General features: G+C 42.6%; 2 protein-coding genes across 5 annotated transcripts in view; both read left to right on the forward strand.

Moving 5' to 3' along the window:
• Positions 1–12,003, forward strand: B3GALT5 (beta-1,3-galactosyltransferase 5). The gene is made up of 4 exons (XM_061359250.1): positions 1–120; positions 8,358–8,441; positions 8,556–8,745; positions 10,334–12,003. Exons 3-4 carry the CDS (start codon positions 8,653–8,655, stop codon positions 11,276–11,278), a joined length of 1,038 nt encoding a protein of 345 aa, XP_061215234.1. The 5' UTR covers positions 1–120; positions 8,358–8,441; positions 8,556–8,652; the 3' UTR covers positions 11,279–12,003.
• A 150-nt stretch (positions 12,004–12,153) lies between these two features.
• IGSF5 (immunoglobulin superfamily member 5) overlaps positions 12,154–27,458 on the forward strand; it is a 44,721-nt gene continuing 29,416 nt past the window's right edge. Inside the window, exon 1 of one of the 4 annotated variants that reach the window (XM_061359248.1) lies at positions 12,154–12,281. The gene's annotated coding sequence lies outside the window, so the exon portion shown is untranslated. Of the gene's footprint in view, positions 12,282–24,773; positions 25,072–27,458 lie in introns of those variants that run through there. The other 3 variants (XM_061359249.1, XM_061359246.1, XM_061359247.1) reach the window with 3 other exon arrangements.

A 27,458-nucleotide genomic window follows, 5' to 3' on the forward strand; every position in this document is an offset into this window, starting at 1 on the left:
GGCGATCAGAGGAGACTTCACAAACAGTAGCCGGTGCCCCGCAGTAGGAAGAGCAGCCCACCCGGTGCAGCTCCCGCGCAGCACAGCCAGAGCCGCTGAGGATGCACTGCAGCGCCTGAGGTGAGGAGGTGCCCGCTTCTTTCCCTAACTCCAGCTGCAGGCATGGCTGTGGGCAGGGGAGTCCGTTCGCCGAGGGACGTGTCCCTGCACCCACAACACTGCCTTTCTGAAACCGGCTGGCGGCCGCGGCTGGGTTAGAGGAGTCGGATATGAAGGGGCCAGCAGGTGCGGACACTGTGTCAAAGACCAGGGTTGAAGTCGGGACCTCCCTTATCCAGGGAAGTGAGTTCCCTGAGCTGAGCAGCATGCGGCCCCATGGCACATGGGGTTCAGCTGAGGGATCCTGACTGCAGTGCCCATCCTCTGGTAAAATGGGTGATGGGGTGCACATCATGCTAATTGTCATGAGGAGTGGACTGTTTTGATAGTAAGAAGGTAGTAATAACTAATCTTGTTTGCCAGAGGATTTAGTTTGTGTTTTAATATGGGGAAATATTTTGGCAGCCTGTAAGCTGGGACAGGTTCAGAGATAAAGAACAGGATCAATTAGGACAAATACAGGTTTTTCCTCACTGTCCTGTGCATTTGCTGAGACCTTGGATAAAACTCTTAAAGAGAAGATCCACGAGGTGCAGGTAAGTAATAAAAAAAGCAGCTGTTGGGTCTGATCCTCCAATACTGTGTATAACCAGCACTTTTAAAGCCAAGCAGTTATTTACGAAGGATTTGCCAGCATGAGGTCCCCACGGTGGGATTTCTGTTCCCCTTCTTTCTTCCTTACCCCTGCTAATCAAGAGAGAAGTTGGACGCTGTCCCCCCAGTTAGCACTGGCACAGGGCTGGGTGGTGAGGGGAGCCTGGGTGGCTGTCGTTGGGCTTTCTCTGCCCTGGGTAGAAACTACATGGTGCCCAGGAACATTATCCTCCAAAACTACTAGACTGCTTCTTGAATAAACATGTACATGCAAATACTTAGTTCAACTGTTTATTAAAGATTTAAGAGTGACATTGGAATGTCTTTATTGGTGACTTTTCCTGTTCTCAACATTTTTTGTGCAATCTGCATAGCCATATCTTCTCTGCAGCGCTCTTTTACTTCTTTCTTCATGTATTTTGAGATTGCTTCTGAGGGAGAAGAGCAAGAGCCTCATCCCATCTGAAACACCATTTTCGGGTTTATTTTTCTTTTTTTTTATTAATCCAGTTGAAAATCCCAATGTGCAGCACTGTTTGTAAATGAGAACCATAGAAACATAGAATCATAGAATCACAGAATGGTTTAGGTTAGAAGGGACCTTAAAGGTCAACCAGTTCCAACCCCCTGCCATGGGCAGGGGCAAATAATTTGTTTTGGTGGACACAGACACATACATACAATTTCTAAGAGTGATTTTTCCATAGCTCAGAGATCTGGGCTTTTGGAGTCCTAGCATTGACAGCAAGAGCTTAAAGAAGAAATTTTCTCATCACTTTATTTGTTTATGAAGATAAGAGGGTGGCTGTGAGTTGAATTTTGTTCCTATTCAGCACAACGAACCACATGGGTTTATACAAGGTAAGGTTGCTATGATTCATCCCATTGTGAAGAGTTGCTTATTGTTAATGAGATCTGGAGTTTTGAATATAGCAAGGAACATAGTAATTGTAGTCAAATTGCTGATCCACAAGGCAATTTTTGAAAAGTTAAGTATGTCCATTAGCATCAGTGATAAATGGGAAATGGGGGTATTGTTGGAATAGAGGGAGCATTAGAAGATGGGAGACTGTTGGCATTGACGAGAAACCTGGAAAGGGATGCTTGTACACAGTGGGTGAAGGGAAGACAAAGATAGAAGGAGAAGACTTTTAGGCTGAATAACTGGAAAATGTGAGTACCAAGGCAATAAATGGTCCTTTTTGAGAGGAGAAGGAGGGAGGGCCCCAGAGGCAGATGTCTCTTTGCTGGTGGTCTGCTAGCTGTGATTGGAAAGTGGAAATGGGTTAAGTCAAAACTGACCGAATATGCTCCTACAAAGGACAAAAAAACCTGTGCACCAGGGGCTGTCCTCTGTCCTGTTCAGTTTGTCTGTGATGGTAGTTCGAGCTTAACAACAAAGTGCCTGACAGCCCATATTGCACCCTCACTGCAACAACTTTCTCCTTCCTGAAAAAGGGGTTTAGTCTAACTAAATATCCAAGCTGACATTCTGGTGGGCTTTTTAGGGCCAGGGTTCATCCAGGGAATTTCACAGGCAGCTTGGAAAAGCAAACTGGTATTTTAAGGTGGAAGTAAGTTTTCTTGGCTTGGCTAAAGTCCCTGGAAGTACATTTCTTTTTGACTCTTCGGGTGCAGTACTTCTGTGACATTATGGGAGCAGCTTCACCTCCTGCCGAACTTTCTGCTGGTTTTGAGAGCAAAACTGTATTGTGGTCTAAGGTTACTGTTTGGCTTTTCCAAGCAAACGTCATGAGCAAGCGGTCATGGTTGGGTGGATGAAAAAAAAACCCCAAAAATAAAAAAAGGGAAAAAAAAGGAAGAAGAAAAGGGAGAAGGTTTTGCTGTAAATAAAGTGCCTAGCAACTCAGTGTTTATATGATAGAAACTGGTATGTGTGAAGCAGAGGAAAATGTCTTGCTTTGACTTGCTGATGGACTGATAAGAAGAGACAATTCTGATAGCAGAGGCTGATAAGAGGTAACAGAGGCTGATGAGAGGTAGCAGAGGCTGATGAAAGGTAGCAGAGGAAAAAAGATTTTCTATGGTCTGACAGTAAGGACAGCAGAAAAATATTTACCCTTGTCCCATATCCTTTTCCAATTTCCATCTTTCTTGCCTGCTAGTCTTGACGTTTGGTTTGGGCAAGACATTGTTAATCCACATTGCCATACAAAGTGAAAAGTGGCATTTGAAAGTGCCAGGATGGGGCATTTAGCCTCATCACCCCAGTGGTTGTTCATGTGCAGTTCTTTCAGCTGGAAGCAGCACCACGGATTCAGGAGGCTCCGTGGGGCTCTCCCACAGAGTATACAAGGCAGAGTGAGCCAGGCAGTGCTCCTGGGGATGAGGCAGGGTAAGGCTGTCCCTGTGCAACCCTTCATATTGAGTAGTTCACCATCACTGTCTTTGGTAGTCCTGCATGGGACTCAGTGGGCTCTGCTGTTCCTGACAAGGTCTGGTAGGTGCTGGGCATTGTCCTGCTTCAGGAGTGGGGGAACAGCAGAAAGTTTCTGGGCTCCAAGCTGGCCCCTGCTCCTCTGAAATGCTTGCATTTAGGAAAAACTGATTGCTTCCTGCTGTACTTGACATGTTCTTGTTATCTGCACATGTTTAATCTCTCTGTTTCCTGCTGAGCTTCTGAGAAAGCAATCTAGAGGCTTTATTCTGAGGAAATCAAAAGTTAGCAGGTATTACTAGTGCTTTACTAGGGCATGTTACTTTCGATTATTGGGCAAGGAAAATGGGAATATTGCTGCCAACTTTAACTGTGCAGTATTTGAGGTTGTAACTCCTGTTTACACACTTAAATGGTGCCTCTGTTTTTGGGTCTGCCAAGTGGCAGCTGTTTTATCTCTGTTTACAGAGCAGGGTGGTCAAAAGCACTTTGGTCACTTGTGGTTCAGGTTGTTCCCTGGCTGATGTGTGCAACCTCAATGCAAAGCCAAGGCTGACCATCCACTGGACTCAGTGGCATGACTGTGGCTTTGTCCCAGAAAAATTAAGAAAACTTTATTTCTTTAAATTGATATCTTGAATCTGATGATTCTCAGGGGGACTCTAGACCTACTTACCTCTCTCCGCCTCAGGCCAGATTGCTTTTCCTGACCTATACGGCATATAGTCTTGATCTCTTGGTGCATTTTAGATAATTATACTCATTAACAGGCTTAAAGGAGGTGCCAGATTAATTTTGATGAAATAAATAGGCTTCATCACAGGAGGTAGCATGGCCCTGTCACTGTGCAACAAGGAGTTACACAGGGGTCAGTGGTGTGAGCAGAGAGACCCCGGAGCCAATCTGCTTACTGTGGCAGGATGTGGGGGGAAGTTCATGCCTGTGGTGGAAATAGGAACTTGAAAAGTAGAGGGCTGCAGTGTGACTGATTTGAATCACAGACCTCAACTCCCTTCTTGTTCTCTTCATGTGTTCATTTCAGGCCTATGAAAGAGAAGCATTGGGCTTGCCGGCACCTGTAGCCCACATTGCTCGAGTCCCAGGATTTCATGCAAACCCCTTTTGGATCTGCAGAGAGCCATGAAACACCGTGCCAGCCAGTTTAAACAAACTGCTCTCTAGGACACAAAGAAGGTAACTTTTTGGCAATACCCTACCTGAAATATTTCCCAGTTGAAATAATAGGAGATGGAAAAAGTTTCGAGATAATTGCAAACTGTAGTTTCTGACTCAGGTCAGAGAGAAAAATCAAGTATAACATCATGCAAAAGGATTCTCTGTAAGCCCAGAAAGATTTGTTTTGATGCAAAACCCCTGGATGCTGTTCAAAATGACCTCTAGAAAAGAGATTGGTTGCTAGTTAAGTCTCCTTTTCTTTCTGGACCACCTCCTGTATACTTATTGTTCCCTTAATATTGATGTCTCCAGAACTGTTCCATGGAGATATGTGCATGCAGGCTGGAAATCTTGAATCACAGACTGTATTGTTTCCCAGATGGAGGCAAATGAGGAAAGATATAGTGACAAGTAATTTAGAAACCATAGGCCTTTTCACATCTAATCTATGCCTGTATCTCTGTTGTAGAGAAAGTTACTTTAGGCTGGATGGTGATGGTTTTGCTAAATGCAGTCCTAGCCATGTTGTCCTGTTGCAACTTAAAAGATGCCATTGTTTTCCATACATTCTTCCCATACAGCAGATCTCCGGAGCAGTGGGGGAGACAGATTATTTGCTTCACCCAGGAATCTGAACCTGCTGTTCTCAGGTAGGATGAGGGATAGGAAAGGTGCTCAGTATCCCAAGGGTAAGGAGGCAATAATTTAATTCCCTGAATACGGCAACTAAATTAGTTCCTGTATCCAACCTGCCCATGTTAATGTAAAATATTTTTAACTTTCACAGTTTTCCCTATTCACCTGAAATCAAGAATGAAATTGATGATTTTAAAAGAAAAATGAACTAAGTGAGAGGAAGCTGGTTGTCTCTCTGTCACCTTTTTCTTTGTGCTATTTCAGTAAATGCCAGCTCTGTAATATACTGCTAAGGATGGGTCCTTAGGACACCAAGGCTGTACCCATGCAACAGACCTGCACCAGTCACACCACAGGCTCCTGCTGGCCACAGGGACATCTGGGGCAGCTCTTCACTTCTTAAGCTCCAAGGAAGAGACATTAAAGACAGGCCCATTAGGAGAGACACCTGTGTTCAGCCATGCATTTTCTGGGTTTGCCTGGAGAGGGGAGCTTGGGGAACTGGTACTCTTCATCAGACACTGCAGTGACAGGACAAGGGGCAATGGATTTAAACTTAAACAGGGGAAGTTTAGATTAGATATAAGGAAGAAGTTCTTTACTGTAAGGGTGGTGAGGCACTGGAATTGCTTGCCCAAGAAAGTTGTGAATGCTCCATCCCTGGCAGTGTTCAAGGCCAGGTTGGACAGAGCCTTGGGTGACATGGTCTAGTATGAGGTGTCCCTGCCCATGGCAGGGGGGTTGGAACTAGATGATCTTTAAGGCCCTTTCCAACACAAACCATTTTATGGTTCTACGATTCTATATTGAGGAAAACTGTTCCAAGAGTGAAATAGGGAAGAAACAGTATTGCAACAGCAGATGGGGCACAGTCTTTATGGACAAGGAGTAAGAGACTTCTCCATTGCACGTGGTCCAGGGCTTGCATGTCTCTGCAGGGCTGGGGATCATGGTGAGGAGCTGCAGCTGGGAGAGTCCCGAGTGAGGTGCAGTAACTGATGTTTTAATTCAGACATGTTTTAATTAGTGCTTTACTTATTCGGATGGCTCCCTCCTACATGTGGCTGCAGAGGCAGAGAGAGCTGAGACATCAAACTGGGGAGGCCCAAGGTGCTATGGTACGATCTGGGTCCTCACAAGCCCTCTCTCCCAATCCCCTTTGCAAATACCTCTGTGGGTAATTGCAAATGTTTCATCTGAGAAAAAAAGTACACCATTCCTACCAGTTCCAGGTAAGCCCAAATTTGCCTCTGGTGATTAAACTGATGACATAAGCTAGTATTTTCCAGCTTTCACACGGCCACAGGAGACTGCACTCTGAGGAGTGTGCATTTCTTACCAAGGCCACTGCCTACCCACTGATGGTAGGCAGGGACCTGCTGTGAAATGATGCATGTACATATGTGTGATTTGCAAAATCTAGAAAATGTGTTTTACAATTTACATAAATTTACAAACATTTGCACTGTGTGTGTGTGATTATGTACCTATATAAGGTTTGCTGCTGCATACATGGACTGAAAAAGGAAGACAGTCTGGCTGTGGATAGGCAGTATGGTAAATACGTGCTTGAACACACACTGGGAGGCTGCTCTTCCAGCTGTCCAGAACAGGGACCTTTTAAATTTTTCTTAGATCTGTTACCAGTGCCCAAACCTGGAAACAAGTAAGAAGTAACTGTGGTCAAGTCTCATTAGTATGATTCTACTGAAATCTGGTAAAATTAGTATGTTATGTATTTCTGAAAAAGTTTTAATGGTTTTTAACAGAAAATTGCTCTCATTTACTTTCTTAGTTCAGTATTGAAGGACTTTTGCTTGTACATATGTCCTGGTTTAACCCCAGCTGGCAGCTAAGCCTCACACAGCCTCTCACTCACCCCCCACTGAGAGAACAGAGAGAGAATCTGGAGGGTAGAAGTGAGAACGCTCGTGGGTTGAGATAAAGACAGTTTAATAGGTAAAGCAAAAGCTGCACATGCAAGCAAAACAAAACAAGGAATTCATTCACCACGTTCCATGGCCAGGCAGGTGTTCAGCCATTTCCAGGAAAACAGGGCTCCATTACACATAACAGTTACTTGGGAAGGCAAACTCTTAACATCCCTCCATTCATTATTCTTCCCCCTGCTTCACAGGCTGAGCATGACCCCATATAACATGGGATATCCCTCCTTGGGTTAGTTGGGGTCAGCTGTCCCAACTGTATCCCCTCCCAGCTCCTTGTGCACCCTCAGCCCTTGCTGGTGGGGTGAAGAAGAAAAGGTCTATGTGTAAGCAACTGCTCAGCTATAGCTAAAACATCCCTGAATTATCACTACTGTTTCCAGCACAAACCCAAAACACATCCCGGCATCAGCTACTGTGAAATGCATTAACTCTACCCCATGCAAAACCAGCACCCCATAATACTGGAACTCATGTGACAGAGAAAGGTCAGACCCTCAAACAGTCTTGTGAGAGCTGGCGACAGGAGTGAACCTCTTCTGCAGCTCTGTTGTCAACTCCAGAACATCATCCGTTCCTGAAAACGCTATTTTCAGGGTATTCATGTGCTTCCTCCCAGGCCACTGAAGATGAACAGATGCACAGCAGATTTTGTATAATCCTTTTTTTTTGTGTGTGTGTGTATATATATATGTATGCATATGTATATTATCACACAACTTTACTTATGTATTTAATTAAAGCAATTTTAAAGTTAACCACAAGACTACTATGAGGTATACATTCAATAAAAAACAGATCTGAGGAATACTGTATTTAAAGATACGGTTAATTTAAAGAAGAAATGTGAACTTTAGAAATATTTTCAGAATTCATTAATCACTGCAAAAATGCATTTAATTGGGAGGAATTTCAGCAAGTCAGGACTCCAATTCTGTTTCAGGCATTTGAGAACACCAGCTAAAGTTAATGGGACTATTCTTATGGGTAAAATGAGCTGAATTTGGTTCCAGGAACCTGCAATGCAGGTTAAGCCTTCAATTCTAAAGCTTTTCATTGCTTGGAAAGGGGAATTCAAGCAAAAAGAGGGCTCTAACATGGTTTTAGGGAGTCTAGGCAGAACATTACAGTCAGAAGGCACAGATTTTCCATGAAATCTACAGATCTGGGGATTGTAAAGTTGGTTTTCTCTATTTTTAGATAGGAAGCCAGATTCAGTTCTTCATAAAGAAGGGGAGAAGCAGGAATGAATGCTTTTTCCCCTGGTAAAATTCCCCCACCCTAGTGCTCTAAAATAGTAGTTGATGGGCATGTGGGTTAATGGAATGGGTAACTGAAGCATTATATTTTTCTCACCAGGTTAATTTATGGAGATGTGTATGTTTTTTTTTGTCTCTTTTTGGATTTGCTTTGATAATTTTTCTCTCTCAAAATTTATTTGTAACCAGATCCACAGCACTTTAATCTGTTACAAGGATGAATGAATGCACATCATTGTTACTGTTTGAATCCCTTTCATGCAGAAAGGAGAGGTGAGTACGGACAACCCCTTCTCAACTCAGCACCACCACGTGTGTCACCTAAGCTCTGCAAAAGGTGAAGCATCCAAATAATCTGACCCACTGCTGTGTTTTTTTTCTGAGCAGCTGACCTAACTTCAAATATGTGACTCATGGCTCCTCCAGCAAAAAGATCAGGAGCAGTTTCTGGGTCAGTGCAAGAGCCCCACTGGATGTGAAGAAGATGAAGATGGGAGGAACCTGGCTGGGTCTGCCAGTTGGACAGCACTTGATTGATCTGGGACACAAGCACTTTTCAAACACATGGAGAAACATGGTATTTAAAAAAACCCTCATGCAATTGCTGTTATTCTCTCCAGTCTGGCATGGGCATGTATCTGCTGCTTCTCCACCCTCCGGCTTGTGAGAGCCCTGGTGGATCTAAGTCATGGTTTGTAAGATGTTGAAAACGGGGAGGAGGTCTGAAGTGTCAGCCAGGCTAATCTGGTGTCAGTGGCCATGGTTTTGTGGATTCCTGAGGGTATGCTGGCTTGGGGGGCAGATTCAAGTAAGCAAGAGTGCGAATTTCATCTCTGGCAGAACATCTTGTGGGAATGATACTAAGAGAAATGCATGTGGGTGAATGCCCTGAAATAGGTAAGATTTAAATTAGATACGACCTGGCTTCGAATCCCTGTGCAGACAGTTTGGTAGGCAGCACTGAAAAGAACTAGGTACTTTCTTTCTTTCTTTCTTTCTTTCTTTCTTTCTTTCTTTCTTTCTTTCTTTCTTTCTTTCTTTCTTTCTTTCTTTCTTTCTTTCTTTCTTTCTTTCTTTCTTTCTTTCTTTCTTTCTTTCTTTCTTTCTTTCTTTCTTTCTTCCTTCCTTCCTTCCTTCCTTTCTTCCTTCCTTCCTTCCTTCCTTCCTTCCTTCCTTCCTTCCTTCCTTCCTTCCTTCCTTCCTTCCTTCCTTCCTTCCTTCCTTCCTTCCTTCCTTCCTTCCTTCTTTCCTTCCTTCCTTCCTTCCTTCCTCTCTTTCTCTCTTTCTCTCTTTCTCTCTTTCTCTCTTTCTCTCTTTCTCTCTTTCTCTCTTTCTCTCTCTCTTTCTCTCTTTCTCTCTTTCTCTCTTTCTTTCTTTCTTTCTTTCTCTCTTTCTCTCTTTCTCTCTTTCTTTCTTTCTTTCTTTCTTTCTTTTCCTTCCTTTCTTTCTTTTCCTTTCTTTTCCTTTCTTTTCTTTCTTTCTTTCTTTCTTTTCCTTTCTTTCTTTCTTTTCTTTCTTTCTTTTCTTTTCCTTTCTTTCTTTCTTTTCTTTCTTTCTTTCTTTCTTTCTTTTCTTTCTTTCTTTCTTTTCCTTTCTTTTCTTTCTTTCTTTTCCTTTCTTTCTTTCTTTCTTTTCTTTCTTTCTTTTCTTTCTTTCTTTCTTTTCCTTTCTTTCTTTCTTTTCTTTCTTTCTTTCTTTTCCTTTCTTTTCCTTTCTTTTCCTTTCTTTTTCTTTCTTTTTCTTTCTTTTCCTTTCTTTTTCTTTCTTTTTCTTTCTTTTTCTTTTTCTTTTTCTTTTTCTTTTTCTTTTTCTTTTTCTTTTTCTTTTTCTTTTTCTTTTTCTTTTTCTTTTTCTTTTTCTTTTTCTTTTTTCTTTTCTTTTTCTTTTTCTTTTTCTTTTCTTTTTCTTTTTCTTTTTCTTTTTCTTTTTTTTTTTCTTTTTTCTTTTTTCTTTCTTTTTCTTTTTCTTTCTTTTTCTTTTTCTTTCTTTTTTCTTTCTTTTTTCTTTCTTTTTTCTTTCTTTTCCTTTCTTTTTCTTTCTTTTTCTTTTTCTTTCTTTTTCTTTCTTTTTTCTTTCTTTTTTCTTTCTTTTTCCTTTCTTTTTTCTTTCTTTTTCTTTCTTTTTCTTTCTTTCTTTTTAAATGTGCTTTTCCTTGTTTCTTTCAGATGTATTTCAGAAAATTCAGGCTGATTGTTTGCCTTATAGGGCTCAGCTGTGCTGGCCTCTGGTTTTTTTACGATTTGACTGAATTCTGTATATTCTGTGAAAACAGCCAAGATTACATATTCCCCATAGAGACTTTCAGGAGAATCGAAGGCAACTTCTTGCAGCTCCCAGATGCAGATTGCCAGAAGAACCCACCTTTCCTCGTCCTGCTTGTGACATCCTCGTACCACCACATTGATGCCAGGATGGCCATCCGGCAAACCTGGGGGAAGGAGAGAACAGTGGCTGGCAAGCGCCTGGTGACATATTTCCTCCTGGGAAGCACTGTGAATATGAGGCAGCAGGCTGATATCACTGCTGAAAGCCAAAAGTACAAAGACATTATTCAAAAGAATTTTACAGACACATATTACAATTTGACTTTGAAGACCATGATGGGAATTGAATGGATTCACAGATTTTGTAACCAGTCCAGCTTTGTGATGAAAACTGACACAGATGTGTTTGTCAATGTTTTTTACCTCACTGAGCTTCTTCTAAGGAAAAAGAGGACCACTAGGTTCTTCACAGGCTTTTTAAAACTGCATGAGTTCCCCATACGGAGAAGAAGGAGTAAGTGGTATGTGAGTAAAGAGGAGTATCCGAGAAAGACCTACCCGCCGTTTTGTTCTGGGACTGGCTATGTTTTATCCACTGATGTTGCTAGTCAGATCTATAATGTTTCAGAGAGCATTTCGTTCATTAAACTGGAGGATGTCTTCATAGGACTGTGCCTTGCCAAACTAAAAATTCACCTGGAGGAGCTTCATTCAGAGCAGACGTTTTTCCCAGAGAGGATTATGTTCTCTGTTTCTCGCTTTAAGAAAATTGTGATGTGCCATGAAGTAGAACCATCTGAGCAGTTGAGCTACTGGAATCGCTTAGTGACAGAAACCCATGGATGAGTGCTCTAGCATCTTCCCTGCTCAACTAGGAAACTGAAATGCTCCACTTTAACAGGGCTTCTCTCGAGTCCAGCACAACTCCCAATTAACTCTAGATCCATCATGTTACAGAGTTTTTAAATGGTTATTTTAATCTCCATTTCTGCCCAACAACATTCAAAACTCTCATCTCCCATTCACACTCACCTCTTTGCATCCCTTCTCTACAGAAGTTACTGTTACTTTCTGAAAGGTGCAGGCCTGCAAATCTGGCCTCCAAATGCTGCTGCTACAGGGCTGGGGACAATTCTGCAGCACCAAAATGAAAGTCAAAGTACTTCTGTTCAGAGAAGAAAATCTGCATTCTCTCCTGGCCCCCCTTGACAGGTTCCTGCATTTGCACCTAGCTGTGCAGGCATTTAAGAAAAGGTGTTTGTAGCTGTCAGGATGTTCCCCTCCTGGCATAGGGAACTGCAGCCCTGCCTTTGCAGCCAGCTCCGAGTGGGCAGGACTGTGTAGTGGCACAGATCCATTCTTCACTCTACCATTTTTTTTTGCACAAATGGAACAATTTGCCACACAGGACAGCCTTAGGTACTGCAGGTCACCCAGTGAATGTGTAAGGCATCTGCATCTGTTTCCCTGTACATACCTCCTGCTGAAATTATATGTTGTAGAGCTGGATCCATGCTCAGTGGAGAGTGTCCTGGTCTTTCTATTAAAATAGGCACTGGAGACATCTTTTACATTTGTGTCTCACTCTGATTGTTTGAAAGCTACTCTAAATGGTTTGCCAAGGCTAAATTGGAGTAGCTCACAGTGAGCTAAGCAGTGCATCTGATTTAGACATTTTTCCCCATGAGGAACTGAATGTGCAAGGGAGAAGACAGGAGAATTTTTCTCTTTTAAACAAGACCTAATGGAAAAATGTGCCTGAGTAGTCATTCAGGCTGGGAGCCTTATTGCATATTGCATTACCAAGCAAAGACTCATGAAATCACTAGGATGTTTGGAGATTTCAGAGGTAGGGAATTGAATCTTTACAGTAGATGCTGTGAAAAATACATTTGAGCTATGGGGAAGGAAAAGGAGTTCATCAAATCATGCCTGATGCAATACTCCTGTTTGATTTACTTTCATGCAAGGAAAAAGTCAGTTTTACCAGCAAAGAGTTATCAAATGTCTACACTATGTGTGAAATGTTTTCCAGAGAGCAGTAAACGTGGAGCTGCTCCCTAGGGAAATGTCAGCTGGGAGCTGAGGGGATCCAACAGCTGTCAGGGCTCAGCCCCACACACCCATGTGAGCTAGCAGGGCAGACCCACAAATGGTGGCCAGGTCCAACCAAGCGTCCTGATCTTAAGGCAGTATCATGACGGTGAGGTAGGTCTGAGGTCAAGCTTGTGATGACTGGGCCCTGGTCAGGTGGGGGTCCAGGTCAGTCCCAGTGTGGGGAATGAGGGCCAGATGCTGCCCTGGGGTAGCAGAGAAGCAGAGCTTTGGGGATGGGGACATATACTGAATATGGTAAAAAACATGGAGGAAAGACAGGGAAAGATATTTTATTACTTTGGGGTTCTTAATTTTTTATTGTTTCTTTTTATTAAGTTTGTGAGGACTGTTGAAGTGTCTCTTTTTACTTGCCTGTGTTTGAAGTGCAGGATAGGTATTTTCAGCAGGAATATGCCACATCCTGAAAAGTGTTTAATAATGGTAAAATATATTACTTTCTTCTGATGTGGAGTAACATCAGCTCATGCACTTATTTTTGACAACTGATGATGAAAGAAAGAATATTTATTTGTTCTGTTGAAGAATAATCTTAAGTTTCCTATTCAGAAAATAGCTGCATAGATGGTGTTTGCAGGGATATGGCTATCCAGGTGCTCAGGCAGGTGTTTACCTTTCCTCAATGCACAGCTTTGCCAGAGGGTGAGCAGCCCAGCTTTTGGGTTGAACAGCATCTCTCCACCTCCCACCCCAACTTTGCAGATGTATCTGCCGTTGTCTCAAAGCCCTGCTGTAGCACGTCTACTTTTGCTGCTGCCCTTAGTGGGTGCAGTGGGTCAGACTGGTAAAGCCTAGCAACGGTACTTTAATCACAATTCTTTCCATGTAACCTGCAGAAATGTCTTTTTGCCATTCATTGCTATTGTACCCAAGGTGCAAGCTGGCTATTGGTTTGATTTATGGAAAAATGTTGAGCATAAAGGTATGCTTCCTGGCTTCTCCTAGCTCCCTCTCTCATAGGGTAGAGGGTCTGTGAGACGGGACAGCATAATGCAGCCTTATGTTCATTCTGGACTCTTGTTCTCAGAGAAATAATCCTGCAATCCTTTGTGGGTCTCACTTCCACCTCTGTGCCTGCTGCCAGCCTAATCCCAGCTGGCAGGACCAGTCCAACCGTGCAGTCCCAGGAAACCTGTATCTCAGCAGAACAGCTATTTATTTACATACAGATGTGTTGACTTGTTAATCTCCTCTGGGTTTTGAGATACAAGAAGTATGGTGGTACCTGGCTTCTGGATCAATGCAGCTGCTGATCTTCTGTCAGGATGACTTGATGGCCAAATGGTGAAGTCTCCCATTAGGAGACAGTATATTGGGTTGTTTCCCCGAATGATGGCTGCTAGCGAGTGACATTAAAATATGTCTTGCCTGGCAGTTTGTGGTTTTGAATTGTCATAAAAAAAAGTTACCCTTCATGGTCAATTTTGCTATATTTCTTGATTGTGGCTTTTATTTTAGTTCAGAGTGTTCCTAATTACTTGAATATAGCTACCAAGTAGGAAGATGGTGATATACTCTGTTAATCACATTTGCTACTGCTATTTTGGGGGCTAAATTTGTAGCTACCATGCCATTGGGAATAAGGTCTTCAGGCATGTTTTAATAAAACATACCATTCTGGATATTGTTTCCAGGGAGTCTGTTTGCAATTTTAAGTGACCCATGAATGATGCCTCTCTTTATTACTGTGTTTGAAATATTTTCTCCCAACTGAATATATGTTGTTAAGCACCTAATGGCCTGCCTACCTGAAGCATTTGGCTTGTTGCTGCTAAATCTCTGATGAGGAGCAAATGAGTACAGGTTGAAATGTTACTGATTCAGATAGCCCATTCCTCTCCTTTTTGCAAAGTAGCTTCCCAAGCTAATGCTTTAAGTTGTTGCACAGTATTTTCCTCCACATGTGTTTGCGTAAATTAGAAGATGATTTAATAATTCTCTCAAATCAGTAGGAAGTTTTGAATAAGAATACAGTAAACGAATAATTCATTCTTTAAAATATAAGGTTATCCTGCTGGAAAAGGTCATTTAAGAAAAATGGATGATTGCATGTGAGGCAAATTCGTTCATTTAAAGAAAACCACTGTGCTAACCATATGTATCAGCTGAATGAAATTAGGTTTTGCAGCTTAGGCCTCAGATCATGGCTTTTAACACAATCAAAACAGTAGTAGTGGTCTTTTGCAAAAAAAGAAAAAAAGAAATTATGTTTTCCTATGAAAAACATTACAAAAAGATCGTAAATACAACTAGAACTGTAAACACGATGCTGCTGTATATGTATACTTCTTGTTAAAATTTTGTATTAACTAACTAAAGAATTTCAGCAATCTGGGGACAATTCATGTGTAAAAGTGGTGCACGATCCTAACATTTTTATGCTTTCTGGGTCAGATGATCATTAAACCAGTTTTTGTGAATAGATTTGAAAAGTTACTCTGAAAAGTTACTCCCTTGCTTCTCATTTAGCAGGAAAGAGTGTAAAAAGCAGAAGAGCTGGTAGTGTCTTAGAGTTGGTTAGAATTGTGCATTTCAGCATGCTCAGCTTTTTCAACACAAGATCAGTTTTGAGTACAGAAAAATGAATGCATTTTCCACAGCTCTTAACTCCTCAACGTATTCTTTTTTTAGGTTAGGATTTAAAAAAATGTCCCTGAAGGATCTGGTCACACAGATTATCTGATTTAATAGTACTTAGAAGGTGTAACTCTTCTCACCACTTTTGGGAATACAGAGTACATTTTTGCAACGAAACATTTGCTTTACGTAAAAGCTGAATGGAACAAAAGGGCTAACTGTTTGTTATGGATCTGACAGGGATTCTGCTATTCTTGGATTTGTGAGGGTTACTATATAATGTCAATATAAAATGCGTGACAGTATTTGCATTATTTGCATAGAACATGAGACTGTTGAGATAACTATTAAATGCATGATATTTTAGTAAAGTATTTTGTTACCATAGTTTTGTATGTTCACTTCTTGTTGGTTGAGAAGGTATTAAAATCTTGGGATGTAGTCAAGTTAGGAGGCTTGCTATTTTTCCAGTTAAAATTAGTAGAATCATAGAATCATAAGATCATTGAGTCCAAGCATTAACCCAACACTGCCAAGTCCACCACTAAACCATGTCCCTAAGCACCACATCCTTTAAATACCTCCAGAGATGGTGACCCTACCACTAAGCTGGGCAGCCTGTTCCAATGCTTGACAAACCTTTCAATGAATAATTTTTTCCTAATATCCAATCTAGACTTCCCCTTACACAACTTGAGGCCATTTCCTCTCATCCTATCACCTGTTACTTGGAAGAAGAGACTGACACCCACCTCACTAAAACTTCCTTTCAGGCAGTTGTAGAGGATGATAAGGTCCCCCCGAGCCTCCTTTTCTCCAGACTAAACAAGCCCAGTTCCCTCAGTTACTACTCAGAAGATCTGTGCTCTAGACCTTTCACCAGCTTCATTGTACTTCTTTGGACACGCTCCACCACTTCCACCTCTTTCTTGGAGTGAGGGTCCCAGAACTGAACACAGTATTCAAGGTGTGGCCTCACCAGTGCTGAGTACAGGGGGCAATCATTTCCTTGCCCCTGCTGGCCAAACTGTTTCTGATACAAGCCAGGTTGCTATGGGCATTCTTGGCCACCTGGGCATGCTGCTGGCTCATATTCAGCCAGCTGTCAACCAACACTCAGGTCCTTTTCCCTCAGGCAGCTTTCCAGCCACTCTTCCCCAAGCCTGTAGCGTTACCTGGGGCTGTTGTGACCCAAAAGCAGGACCCAGAACTAAACCTTGTTGAACCTGAATCTGTTAGATTTTCTTGCCTTTTCTAAAATGCCTTAGTTTGTACATCCAAAAATGACTAGTTGGTTTCTCTTCCTAAGGCAAATACATAATTCCCATAAATCAAGAATGGGATTGTTTTCCCAAGTATTTACCATACAATCCTTCCACATTTGCCACTTGACACAATCTACACTTGGTAGACCTTCAAGTCAAAGGCATCTTAAAAAAAACCTTATAAACAAGCTGTGTTTTGAATTCAGAACTTTTTTTTTCCAAATGACAAGAGTGTCAAGTGAAAGATTGTTAAAACCATAGCAAGGGACTTGATAGACGACAACTTTAACCACAGCTGATACCTTTCAGAAGATTAAGCTGCAACCTGAAATGGTTTTGTCCGTGTCACCACAGGCAGCACCATTTGACCGTGGTTAAATGACCTTGGGATCTGGAAGCACACTTAAAAGGGAAATGTCAAATAACTGAAAGCTATCAGATTGTTTGCCAAATGCAAGCAGTTATGTATTAAAAACTGTAACTAGGAAAGGTCCTCCTTACTACGTTTATCTTTGTTTTACTGTTTTCCCTCCCTTATCTTTCTGATATGTTGTTTGGTTGCAGCTGGAGTTAAATTCATTAGCTTATTCCTGAAAAAACAGACTTGAATTTGCACATGCTCTGGCTGAGCAGATAGAGATTTTTATCAAAGCCTAGTAACGCAGTGGTTTAAGGCTATCCTTCCAAAAAGTTCGCTCAAGTATGTTTTCACTGAAAAACGTAATCAGATAATTTCAGTTGAGAAATAACCTTGTCCTTGCCTTAAATTTCACAAATACAAAAATGCAAAATTGGGGGGGGGGGGGTGGGATATAAAAAATCATGGAATTGTAGAATGGTTTGGGTTGGAAGAGACCTTACGATCACCTAGTTCCAGCTCCCCTTGCCACGGGCAGGGATACCTCACGCTAGAAGACTCAAAGCCCTGTCCAGCCTGGCCTTGAACATTGCCAGGGATGGAGCATTCACAACTTCTCTGGGCAATCTGTTCCTGCGCCTCACCACCCTCACAGTAAAGAATTTCTTCCTTATAACTAACCTAATCTCCCCTGTTTAAGTTTGAAATCTAAGTTCCTTCTCAGAATCTCTCCAACTGAATCATATACACAACATCCCTTGCATCCAGCTACTAACCTAACGTGACCTCATTTTATTTATGAGTTTGGGTGCAGGGATAGAGGCCTGTGTAATCCTGTGTTTCCTGGTCTTCTATTTCCAGAAGCACTTAGAAATCACAGCTGCCCTTACACTTACAAACTGTACGTATACAGCTGTGGGTGCAGAATGTCATAAATTAGTTATGTGGTGTGATTTTCACCTCCATCTTGTAGATCTTCCAAGCAACTCTATTCCCTTCATGTTTAATTTAATTGTTATTGCAGTTGTAAGTAAATGTTTGACTCCAGTACATAAAGGGGCCTGCAGCTTTTACATGTGCTTCTGCTAGTAAAGGTTCAATGAGGGAATTAAAAAGACAAGTGAGTTGAGCTGTAAGCCATGGCACATGTGAGTAATGCAGCTTGCTCCTGCCAGGGGTGAGAAGGCAGCAGGGTAGCAGCACTTGTTGCTGGTGGGGAGATATCAGCACTGGGGGTGAGGGTGTGTGATGCACCTCAGTACTGCCCCACTGCTGCAGACTATTTTAATGACCCCATCCCCTTATGCTGGGGCCAAACCCTGCATGCCTTGCAGGTGCAACTCAAGTGGCAGGAGGCTTGCTGCTATAACCAAGTGCTAGTATCTTCTCCAGTTTTGCTGAGGAAAGTGCTGCATAGGATAGGGGAGAAGAGCAGACTGGAAACTTTACCGTATAAACATATTGGTCTTTACTACATCTTGAGGTCTTTCAGTACTCACAAGCTCCCTAAGCTTTTAGGGAATCTCATTTTCAATAGAAGTGTTGCAAAGGAAATAAATAGCCAAATATAAAGTTCACTGTTCCTCTATAAGAGGAAGCCAAAATAAAGCACTGATCAAGAGCACTTCCATTACTCTGCCACATAAACAGAAATTGAATATCTGAAATCATCTCTGCCAGAGACTTGTGTTCTCTTGCTGCAAAAGGGCAGCTTTCAGTCACAGACTCCGTATCACAGATACAGTGCATAGAAGACATTTATTTGTAAGAAAAAATCCTGCCATTTCAATTTAGTGATCTTAACTGAACGCCCAAAGGGAGCAGCAAGATGTCAGTCATAGGATGTATTTCATGAAAATGCAAAAAAGACACAGGTCTTCCAACATAATTCCTCCTTTTACAGTGATAATGTGCTCCCTCATTGTTGCAGTGTCACTTTGGATCATGCCTGCAGGTCACCTAGGGAATATTCATTAATATCCTATTTTTAGGGGTGTGAGTATTAATGTTTCTCTTAACTGGCAACCTTCAAAATCATCAGGAAAGAAAGAAAAGGGGTATAATTTCATAGTCTCAAGGTAGTTTTCCTGGCTTTACCAGGGAAGTCCTGTGGGTATTTGGAGCCCTGGGTATAGTGCTTTATGTATACCTATCACTGACAAGGGTTGTGCACTGTTCATCTGACATGTGGCTTCCCATGCACTTGGCTGATAGGTGTTGAGCACATGAGTTTTGAAGGAGCTATGATAGATTTGCACTTTGCCTGAACTCCTTGAAGAATCTGGCTCTGCATATAAAGCTCAGGAGGGGGTCTAAAATCATGACCTTAAGCAGTAATGAAAACTGTAATAGTGATTAAAATGAGTGTAGAGAGCGACGTTTATATTTTCTTGGCACACTGTCATATATTGAAAAGTTCCTTAGAATAAACTGAATGATAACCAGAGCAATTAAGCTTTTTGGACTAGAGACAATTTCTAAAGCTAAAGTAAATGTTGCCAGGGGAACTGATGTATTAGAGAGCACTAAAAATTTCCTTCTCAGATTAACACTCCTCCTAACAGCATCAAAGCTGCATCTTCTTTCATTCAGTGATAAACTGCTTACTTAGCTTGGACTCCATGATGAACGTTTTCATCTCTGTTGCCTGAGTTATGGCACTTTCATTTTACGAGCTACAGCTCATCACCAATTTCAGTGCTGGAGAGGAGGAACCCACCTGGCAAACAGAAAACGTGGAATGCAGTTCAGAAGGAGTGCTGGCAGAAAAATACTTGAGAACTACAATCCAGTTGTGCAGATTTATTAAGGCCAAATAAAAACTGCAGGGATATTCATGTAAATAAAGTATTTAATCCCGTGGTCTCCTGTGTATGAAAGTTTGGAAGAAGATTATATCCAAAGCTTTCCTCATAGAAGTCCCACAGCAATTTTCACAGTATTATTATGGTTTTATAATAATTAGCAGAAAAAAAAAAAAATAAAACATCAGATTAATTATATTGGTGTTATGAGTTTTCTGAGGATTTACCCAGGCCTGGATCCACAGTAGCATCACTCCATGCATCTGTAGGTCAAGGCAAAGACCTGCCTTCCTAAGAAAGAAGTAAACCAGGATTTCTCAGATCAAGGGGAAGTACCTTCTGTTGGTGGGATTGGTCTCAGCTAACTTTTACAGCCTAAACTAGCATACCTGGTCAGACCCAGTCTTTCAGCCTACTGAGTAGCCAAAATGAGGCAGACCTCACCAAAGGGTGATATATCTTACTTGCCTTAGACGCCTGTATCAGAATAGATGAAGCATCATTTGGTAGGACTTTTATAACTTTAATGACTACAGAAAAAAAAAAAAATCCTTGATAAATAGCTTAAGATAGATTTCTGAGCTTTAACTGGCTAGCAATAGATGAAGAAGGCATCCTGTGCATAATTACTGGTATTCATAAGTATTGTAGCTTCTCTGGAAGGGCCCCCACAGTCCCACTTTGTATCACATCAACTATTCAATGGGGATGTCACAAGAAACAGTCAGTGTCTTTCAGATAGTCAGTATGTCTGTCCAGTAATTCTTGTTTGTACAACAATCTTTTGCAAACTAAGGTTTCATTGAAAATGGAGACAAATGTTACAACATTGTGCAATAGAGGGACGGGACATTTGAAGTGTCCTGATTTTTCACATAAATTTATATGCAGTAGATGGCAAGGATCCAGCTTGTACTGAGCTGTTGAGGCACTTGATGTTGAAAGCAGAAAAGGGTTTCCAGAGCTCTCATACCCCACAAAGCAGAAACAATGTGGGGGAAAAGTGTACCTTAACATTCATATGGGTCATACATAGAGGAAGTGGCGTGGCCCCATTATTTCTGGAGCTTTTCCTCTAAGGCTCTAACTAAGGAAAAATGTGTATCAAAGCTTAAAACTGTGCTGAGTCTTCAATATATTAACAGATTAATTAAAAGACTTTAAAAAATTAAAACTTGTGAGAGGAGGAGTCTATGTGTCTCAGACTTTTATAGCTAATGCTAATAACATCTGTTTTGAATGATAAGGATGCATTTCAGAGCACCAAATGATTTGGTAAAGAGGAAAAGATTAAGAGCATAGAAAGAAGGAAAAAAAAGAGGCAGTTTGGGAAAAGTTATAGCTTAGCATCTCTTTGGTGTCATTGATTACGACAAAGAAACATCCTGTAGTCATCAAGATAGAGATGGATAATTCAATCGCTAGGTCAGCTTGCCTCCTACCTTATACTTTTCTAGATATTTCAATTCTCCTCTTCTTTTGCTAGAGAAAAGAACATTCATTTTTTAGTTGGGAGACATTTTGTAAAATCTCTGTGGTGTTCAAGCTCCTTTTCAAGCCAGTTTTCATGAAGAAATGAAGAATTTTATTCCTGTTTCTAGCACTGACCTTAAATCGGCTTCAATGTAAGTGACTCTTCCCTGCTATTTGAACACTCATCTTACCATATTGCCTTGACCCAGCTAAACAAGCTAATGTACAGCATAGAAGTGTAGGGACTGGTGATCTCCCCCTGCTGTGTTCTTGCCCATTAGGAGTAATTTACAAATGAAAGTGTCTAAATGCTCTTAATTTTCCATCATGACATTTCTCCTGTGAGGGGAAAAAAAATAGTCTTACAGCCACAATGACAATGACAGAAGGCTTCACTAAGCAACTCTCAAAAAGTCCATTTCATTTGGAGCTTCTTGCGTGGGTTTGCACAGCAAGCTGTATAGACATATGTTTCAGAGTAACACACCCTAGGATAAAAAATTATGAGGGCTGCTCCAGCAGTTTACACAATCTGCACACCATACATAGGACATTATATGGTGTGCAAAAGAAGTTTGGAAGGGTTAAGAAAAGAAAGGGAAGGGGGGGGAGCAAAAATCCTCCTACTCACAGGCAGAAGAAAAAGGAAGAACTGGAAAGAAATGTCTAGGAAAACTGGAGTGGGAGGTAGGAATCTGCCTGCTATGCAGGCAGATGATTCACAAAACGATTTTCCATTTGCATCAGACTAACAAACTTAGGACCTGATCTTTTGAACAGTAATGAGCATGGGCAGCCTTGTAGATGCACATTGTTCTTAGAGTTTGGGGATTCAAATACTGTTGGGGATTCAAATACTGTTCAAATTGGGGTTTCAAATACTGTTTGGGGATTCAAATATACATGCTGTGTAACATCTTAACCCACACACATCTTAAACGATGACAAAGGTTGTATTAATCACAATATCATGGTTCATTAAGAAAGTCAAAGTAAGGAAGGAACTAACAAGGGTGGTAATAAATACTTAATAAAATAGTAAATGTGTCAATTGCCTAAGCAGGCCCGGGGAGAACAAAGGACATTTGAATCCAGTCACTGTGCACCAGATTCACCCAGGCGGATTTCAGATGATGAAGCCAAGCCAGCGAGCGTTTGGGTGCAGGTGAAAGATGCTTTCCTGATGAATCCCACTGGGGTCAAATCCAGAGCAGGACGTAAACATGGTGGATGCTGTAGCCCATGACACATCCAGTTTCCACCTGGGCTTCAACCTGTCCTCTCTGTGCTGAGGGGATGGGAATGAAATGCCTGTGATGGGTGCCAGCAGAGTGGTGTAGGCATCTTTATGTGCGCACATGTTAAAGGATATGGCTGATCTATAGACCATGACAGACTGCAATGTGATAAAGTGACACCTGATCACAAGCTGTGGTTAGCTTGTTTTATACAACAATAGCACAGATGTAGCAACATGACATCCAAAGGGAACTTGATAAGTTTGAGGACCGGGCAAACAGAAACATATGAAATCCAGCATGAGGCATCACAAAGTTCTGCACATCAGGTGCAAGAACCTTGAGGTACAGGCTGAAGTGGTACCACTGAAGTGACAGGGGGTAGAAATCTTGATAAGGAGACCTGTCTGAAATGAACGCCAGGGTGGATACAAGCCAGCAATGCCTTCTCATTGCAAATATGGCAAATCATATACTAGGAAACATTCAGTGAAGCATTATTGGCAAATTCAGAGAGACTATTATTCTCTACTAGACACATCTGGAAATCGGTGTGTGGTTTTCTGCCCCTCAGTTCAAGCAGGACAAAGAGAAGCCAGAGAGGGTCCACTGTCAGGACATCAAATGGACAATGGTCTAAAGCACAGCACTGGTGAGGAGATGCTGAGGGATCAGCATCTCAACACTCTTGCAAAGAAAAGGTTAAAGGGTGATTTAATAGCACTTAAATTTATCTGAAGAGCAATTACAAAAACGACAGAGCCAATTTCTTCTCAGTACAGACAAATGGTGGTTTTGTAAAAGTTTTAAAAGCAGCTATTATCCTTTCCAAAGCATTTTTGTGAAGAGTTACCTTTATTAATTCAAGCTGAAAATCCAGTCAATCCATTTTAACCTTCTGCACTTTTCCTAATTGGGAACCAGAGAGGGAATCTGCTTATTAGATGTTATTCCTTTTCTTCTTTATTTGTACATAGCTATACAGAGTATTTCAAGTATACTGCTATGAAAGTAGGGGTGTTGGTGAAAAAAAGTGTCAGGTTTTACACTTAAAAAAAAAAAAAAGTGTTTATAAAATGAAGGAAGCAAAAAGAAATAATTATAGCTGGCCAAAAAAACTTCTGCAGGTTTTATAGTTTTTCCTTTTTAACAAGTAGGGGCGATATTTTTTTCTAATAATGTAAAGTTTTTGAAATTTAATTTTGGAAATTGATGGAAATTTCCTGATGTTTTATTTTCCTTTGCTGAAGGAAATTTCAAGTCGCTGCGGCATTAATTTCTACTTGCTAGAACTGTCAGTGTGCTTAGTATGAAATATAGTTGAGGAAAGTTGTATGTCTGTTCTTTACAATTTAAGCTTCCCAGCAGATGGACTAATCATAAAAATCTCCCAGTGTGTCACATCAGTTCAATGCACTGACCAACAACAGCATAATGTGAAGGATGCACTTCAGCTCTCAGAGGAAGGTGAAGGCTGCAGCCATTGAAGAAGCATCTCTCATGAGGCAGCATGGCAGCTTTGGTGAACAGACAGCTGTCAAAGTGTCAGGAAAAGGTGTGATTTAAATGAGCAAACAAACAAAAAGTATTACAGAATTAAATGAAGTATTTTAGTGAAAATTTTCTTGATGTAACATAAAAAATTCCTCAAAATATAAACTGAAAGGAGGCAAGGAATATGAAAATACAAAACAAAACAAAACAAAGAAAAAAATCAGTTGGAGACAGTGTTTTCCATTAAAAGGTAGAAAAGCAATTCAGTTTGCTCACTGGCTGCAACTATAGAGCTGCATTTCACAACAGCAAGAACACATTTCCTCGAAGCCTTGAGGGCACCAGGGGCCCTGACTGCATCTTGGCATCTCCTTGGGGCTCCTCTGTGTGCCCATGGTCCAGGGCCCTGTATGAGCTCCCTGAAGCTATCAGTTCCTGCCCTAGCAATGCCACAGCCTGCTTTATCCCTGCCCCACCCCTGTGCCTTGGCACCACTTCATGGCCTTGTCGCCAGCCCTGTTCTCGACCCATCTCCTTCAGCTCCCGACTGGACCCCTGGGTGGTTCCTGACTCTGTCTCAGTTCCTAGCCCTGTTGGGGGCTGTCATTGGACCCCTCCACCCCTGGCTATGGGTGACAGCCCCATTGGTGAGGTCATGGCTGGCACAGGGCCCACCAGTGGGCAGTTCTGCTCTCTGCCACGTTGCCTGCGGTGCTATGACAGTGGGTTGAGCTCGGCACCAGGCACCAACAAGCTCACCTGTGCAGTTACCAACCGGGATAAAATAAACCCCACGCCTCCCATTGTGCCCAGTGTCACATCCTGACAAGGTGGCGTGGCCGTCTTCTGCCAAGCCGTGAAGCGGCAGAGCCCATCCAGCTTTTAGGGTTGGGACACCATGAAGTTTGCTCCTCTGTGTGTGTCACCGGCTGCGCCTGCCTCCCTCCTGCAGGACTGGTTAAATATTAACACCGCGCCAGGAGTATTTGGGCGGGAAGAAGGGGAGAGGCAATCCTTCCCTCACGGCGCCACGGGGACAATGTCAGGGCAGGCGTGTGCCCTGTGGCCCCGCAGCTGAGAGGCGGCAGAGGCCGGTGCTCCCACCCTGCGGAGCCTTGGGCAGCTGCACGCCGCCCCAGGGAGGCTTCCGTGGGGCCAGGAGGGGAGGGCTGGCCCCGGTCTCGTCGCTTGGAACAGCACCAGCCTCCTCCTGCGTCCCCAGGGAGGAGGGTGAGAGCCGGCCGTCGTCAAAGGGGAAGCTGTGGGAGGCACCCTCTCGGCGCTCAGGGAAGTGATCCAGGTAACCCTGATCCAGGTAAACCTTCTAGAGCTTTTATTTGCTTCCCAGCACAAGGAGCTGTCAGCTGAGAGATAATTTAACCCTCTCCTCTGCTTCTGCCTCAGCACGGAGCCCTGCCCTGAGAGTGAACTGAGGTATTTTGTGACCCTCATCTCTTGCTGTGCTCCCCAGCCTTCAGGGCAGGCGTTCCCCACATTGCTTTGTGTCACGCAAAGCATTCGATCCCCAGTCTGTGCTGGGCTGGATCCAGCTGCTGCTCCTTTAGGGTGATATTATCAGTATTATCCCCTTGCCTCTGACATGAATGCGGGAGGGAGTAGGCTAAAAGCCGTGCCTGGCAGTGCTGGCAATGCGTCACCATGGGCACCTGCGGAGAAGGTGAAAAGCAGCTCAGGCCAAGGTATTTATTTCATCACTGTCCAAAATATCCTATTTAGTCTGTGGAATGGGTAGTATTTCTGGGTCTTTTAAAAGTCCATTTTGAAACAAAGTAAAACAAGGTGTTATAAATCCTTTCCCTCTCATTTTACTTTACCACAAGCTGTTTACTGATTTTGGCATGAATTTGAGTATAAGATCCTAGCAAGTTCCCTTCTCCATAAAGGGAGACATATGCCTTTCACCATAAAACTTCGCTCACTTCAGCTAGTGTTGTTTCAGCCAGATTCGTAAGTGGAGGTATGTAGACTGCTGCTCTGCTTGATGGGGTTCTCTCCAGGCCTGTAGACACTGCCTGGGAACACATATTCCTGGAAAAGTACATGGGCTTGCCTTTTAGATTTGTTTTCTGGTGCTTTAGCTGTCTCATTTCATATGACAGATAATACTAACTCTTAAAAGAATCTACTGACTGTGTATGTGCTGAGAGCAATCACAGTGATAGAACAATGAGAAATCTCTCTGAGCTGTGCATGGTGATCCTCCTGTCCTGGCTGCCTGCTGGGGACTCCTATGCACATGAAACAGAAGTAAGAACAAATCAAAACCTTTCAAAATGCACAGGGCAAACCCAAACCAGCCTACAAACTAGCCCCCCTCCCCACACTAAAGTGAAGAAATCAGCCCATGGGATCAGCTTAAAGTGTTAGGGAGGTGACAGGGCTGTCCCTTAAGCTCGAAAGGTAAACTGAAAGCTTGCAAAACAGAAAATCATAGAGGAAGCTGCCAGCCGAGCCAGTCAGGTGGCAACTGCTGCACTAAACACAGCAAGACCCCCTGCTTAAAGCGCTGAGCAGCGAACAGAGCTCTTGTATAGCTTGATGCTGCAGCTGAACATGTTTGAAAAAACATCAAAAGTGGGTTTTGTTGGTTGCAGTGAGCAGCAGGCAGGGAAGGTCTGGGAGCGGGGCATTCCTTCCACATAGGCACCCTGTGAGAGGCCTGCCATACACTCGTGTGCCATCCTACCAGCACTGCTTTCACAGAAGCTCTGCTGGGAAATAATGCAGGGTTTTCACACAAAACTGTGAAATTAACTCCTTGTTTAAGGGCAGCAAAACAGCTGGGCCAGAGCTTTTGTGTTGTGTGCCTTGGTGTGCTTTTGGTTTTAGCAAAAGGGCATTTAAAAAAGTATGCTTGTTACAGGAAACTCAGGGTGTCTCTCTGATGACACTCATATTTATGCATTGCACAGCACTGCCACAAAGAACACCTCTGAAATCAAAAACCACTTTCCTGACAAGAAATTTGGGCTGGACACAAAATCACATCTTCTGGCCTGTGTTCCTTTCACAAAGACAATCTTCAACTTCCCAGCTGAGAAGTTTGTAAACCAAGCAGCGCAGTCAGACTCTCTCCCACACATTTGGAGGGAGAGGAGAATAATATCACACAAGTGAATCACAAACACTGAAAAAGCAGAAAATGCAGAAGCAAGGTGATGGTTCCTACCCAGGCTCTGTATCTTATCTCTGACCACAGTGAAGGTCTGGTAGTGCTTTGGTTTGGGGTGTAAGAGGCACTCTTGTGTTCAGAGAAATAATTATGGAGATCTTTGCACTAGCAGCCTTTCTGAGTACTCAGTCTGGGGAGCTGGGAGGAGATTTGGTGTTTCTCATCCTTGCCCCAAGCAGGTGGGATGGAGAGACCAGGATGGCAGGAGCTGTTTCCCCCAGCTGAGTGTCCCCTTGCATGTTGAAAGCATGAAGGGACTGCCACAGCAATGATGGTACCAGGGTCTCCCTGGAAATGTATGAATAGCAATCCTAGTTCTGGAGTAAAGCACACAGAAAAACCCCAAGTAAAACTGGGTGTAGCGGCTCATTGGGGTATATTCTCTTTTCCTTCCCCTAAGGCTACCTAGCACAGGACGCATCAGTTTCCCATGGAGTGGGAATAGCCCTTCTGAACAGAGTCTGTGCCCCTCTGACCCCAGGGGAGTGGCTGGCACCCTACACAGTTGC

Source organism: Neopsephotus bourkii, unplaced genomic scaffold, assembly GCF_033783945.1.
Source record: "Neopsephotus bourkii isolate Nb327-2 ecotype Australia unplaced genomic scaffold, CSIRO-AGI_Nbou_v1 NB_962, whole genome shotgun sequence".
NCBI classification, from domain to species: Eukaryota; Metazoa; Chordata; class Aves; order Psittaciformes; family Psittacidae; genus Neopsephotus; species Neopsephotus bourkii.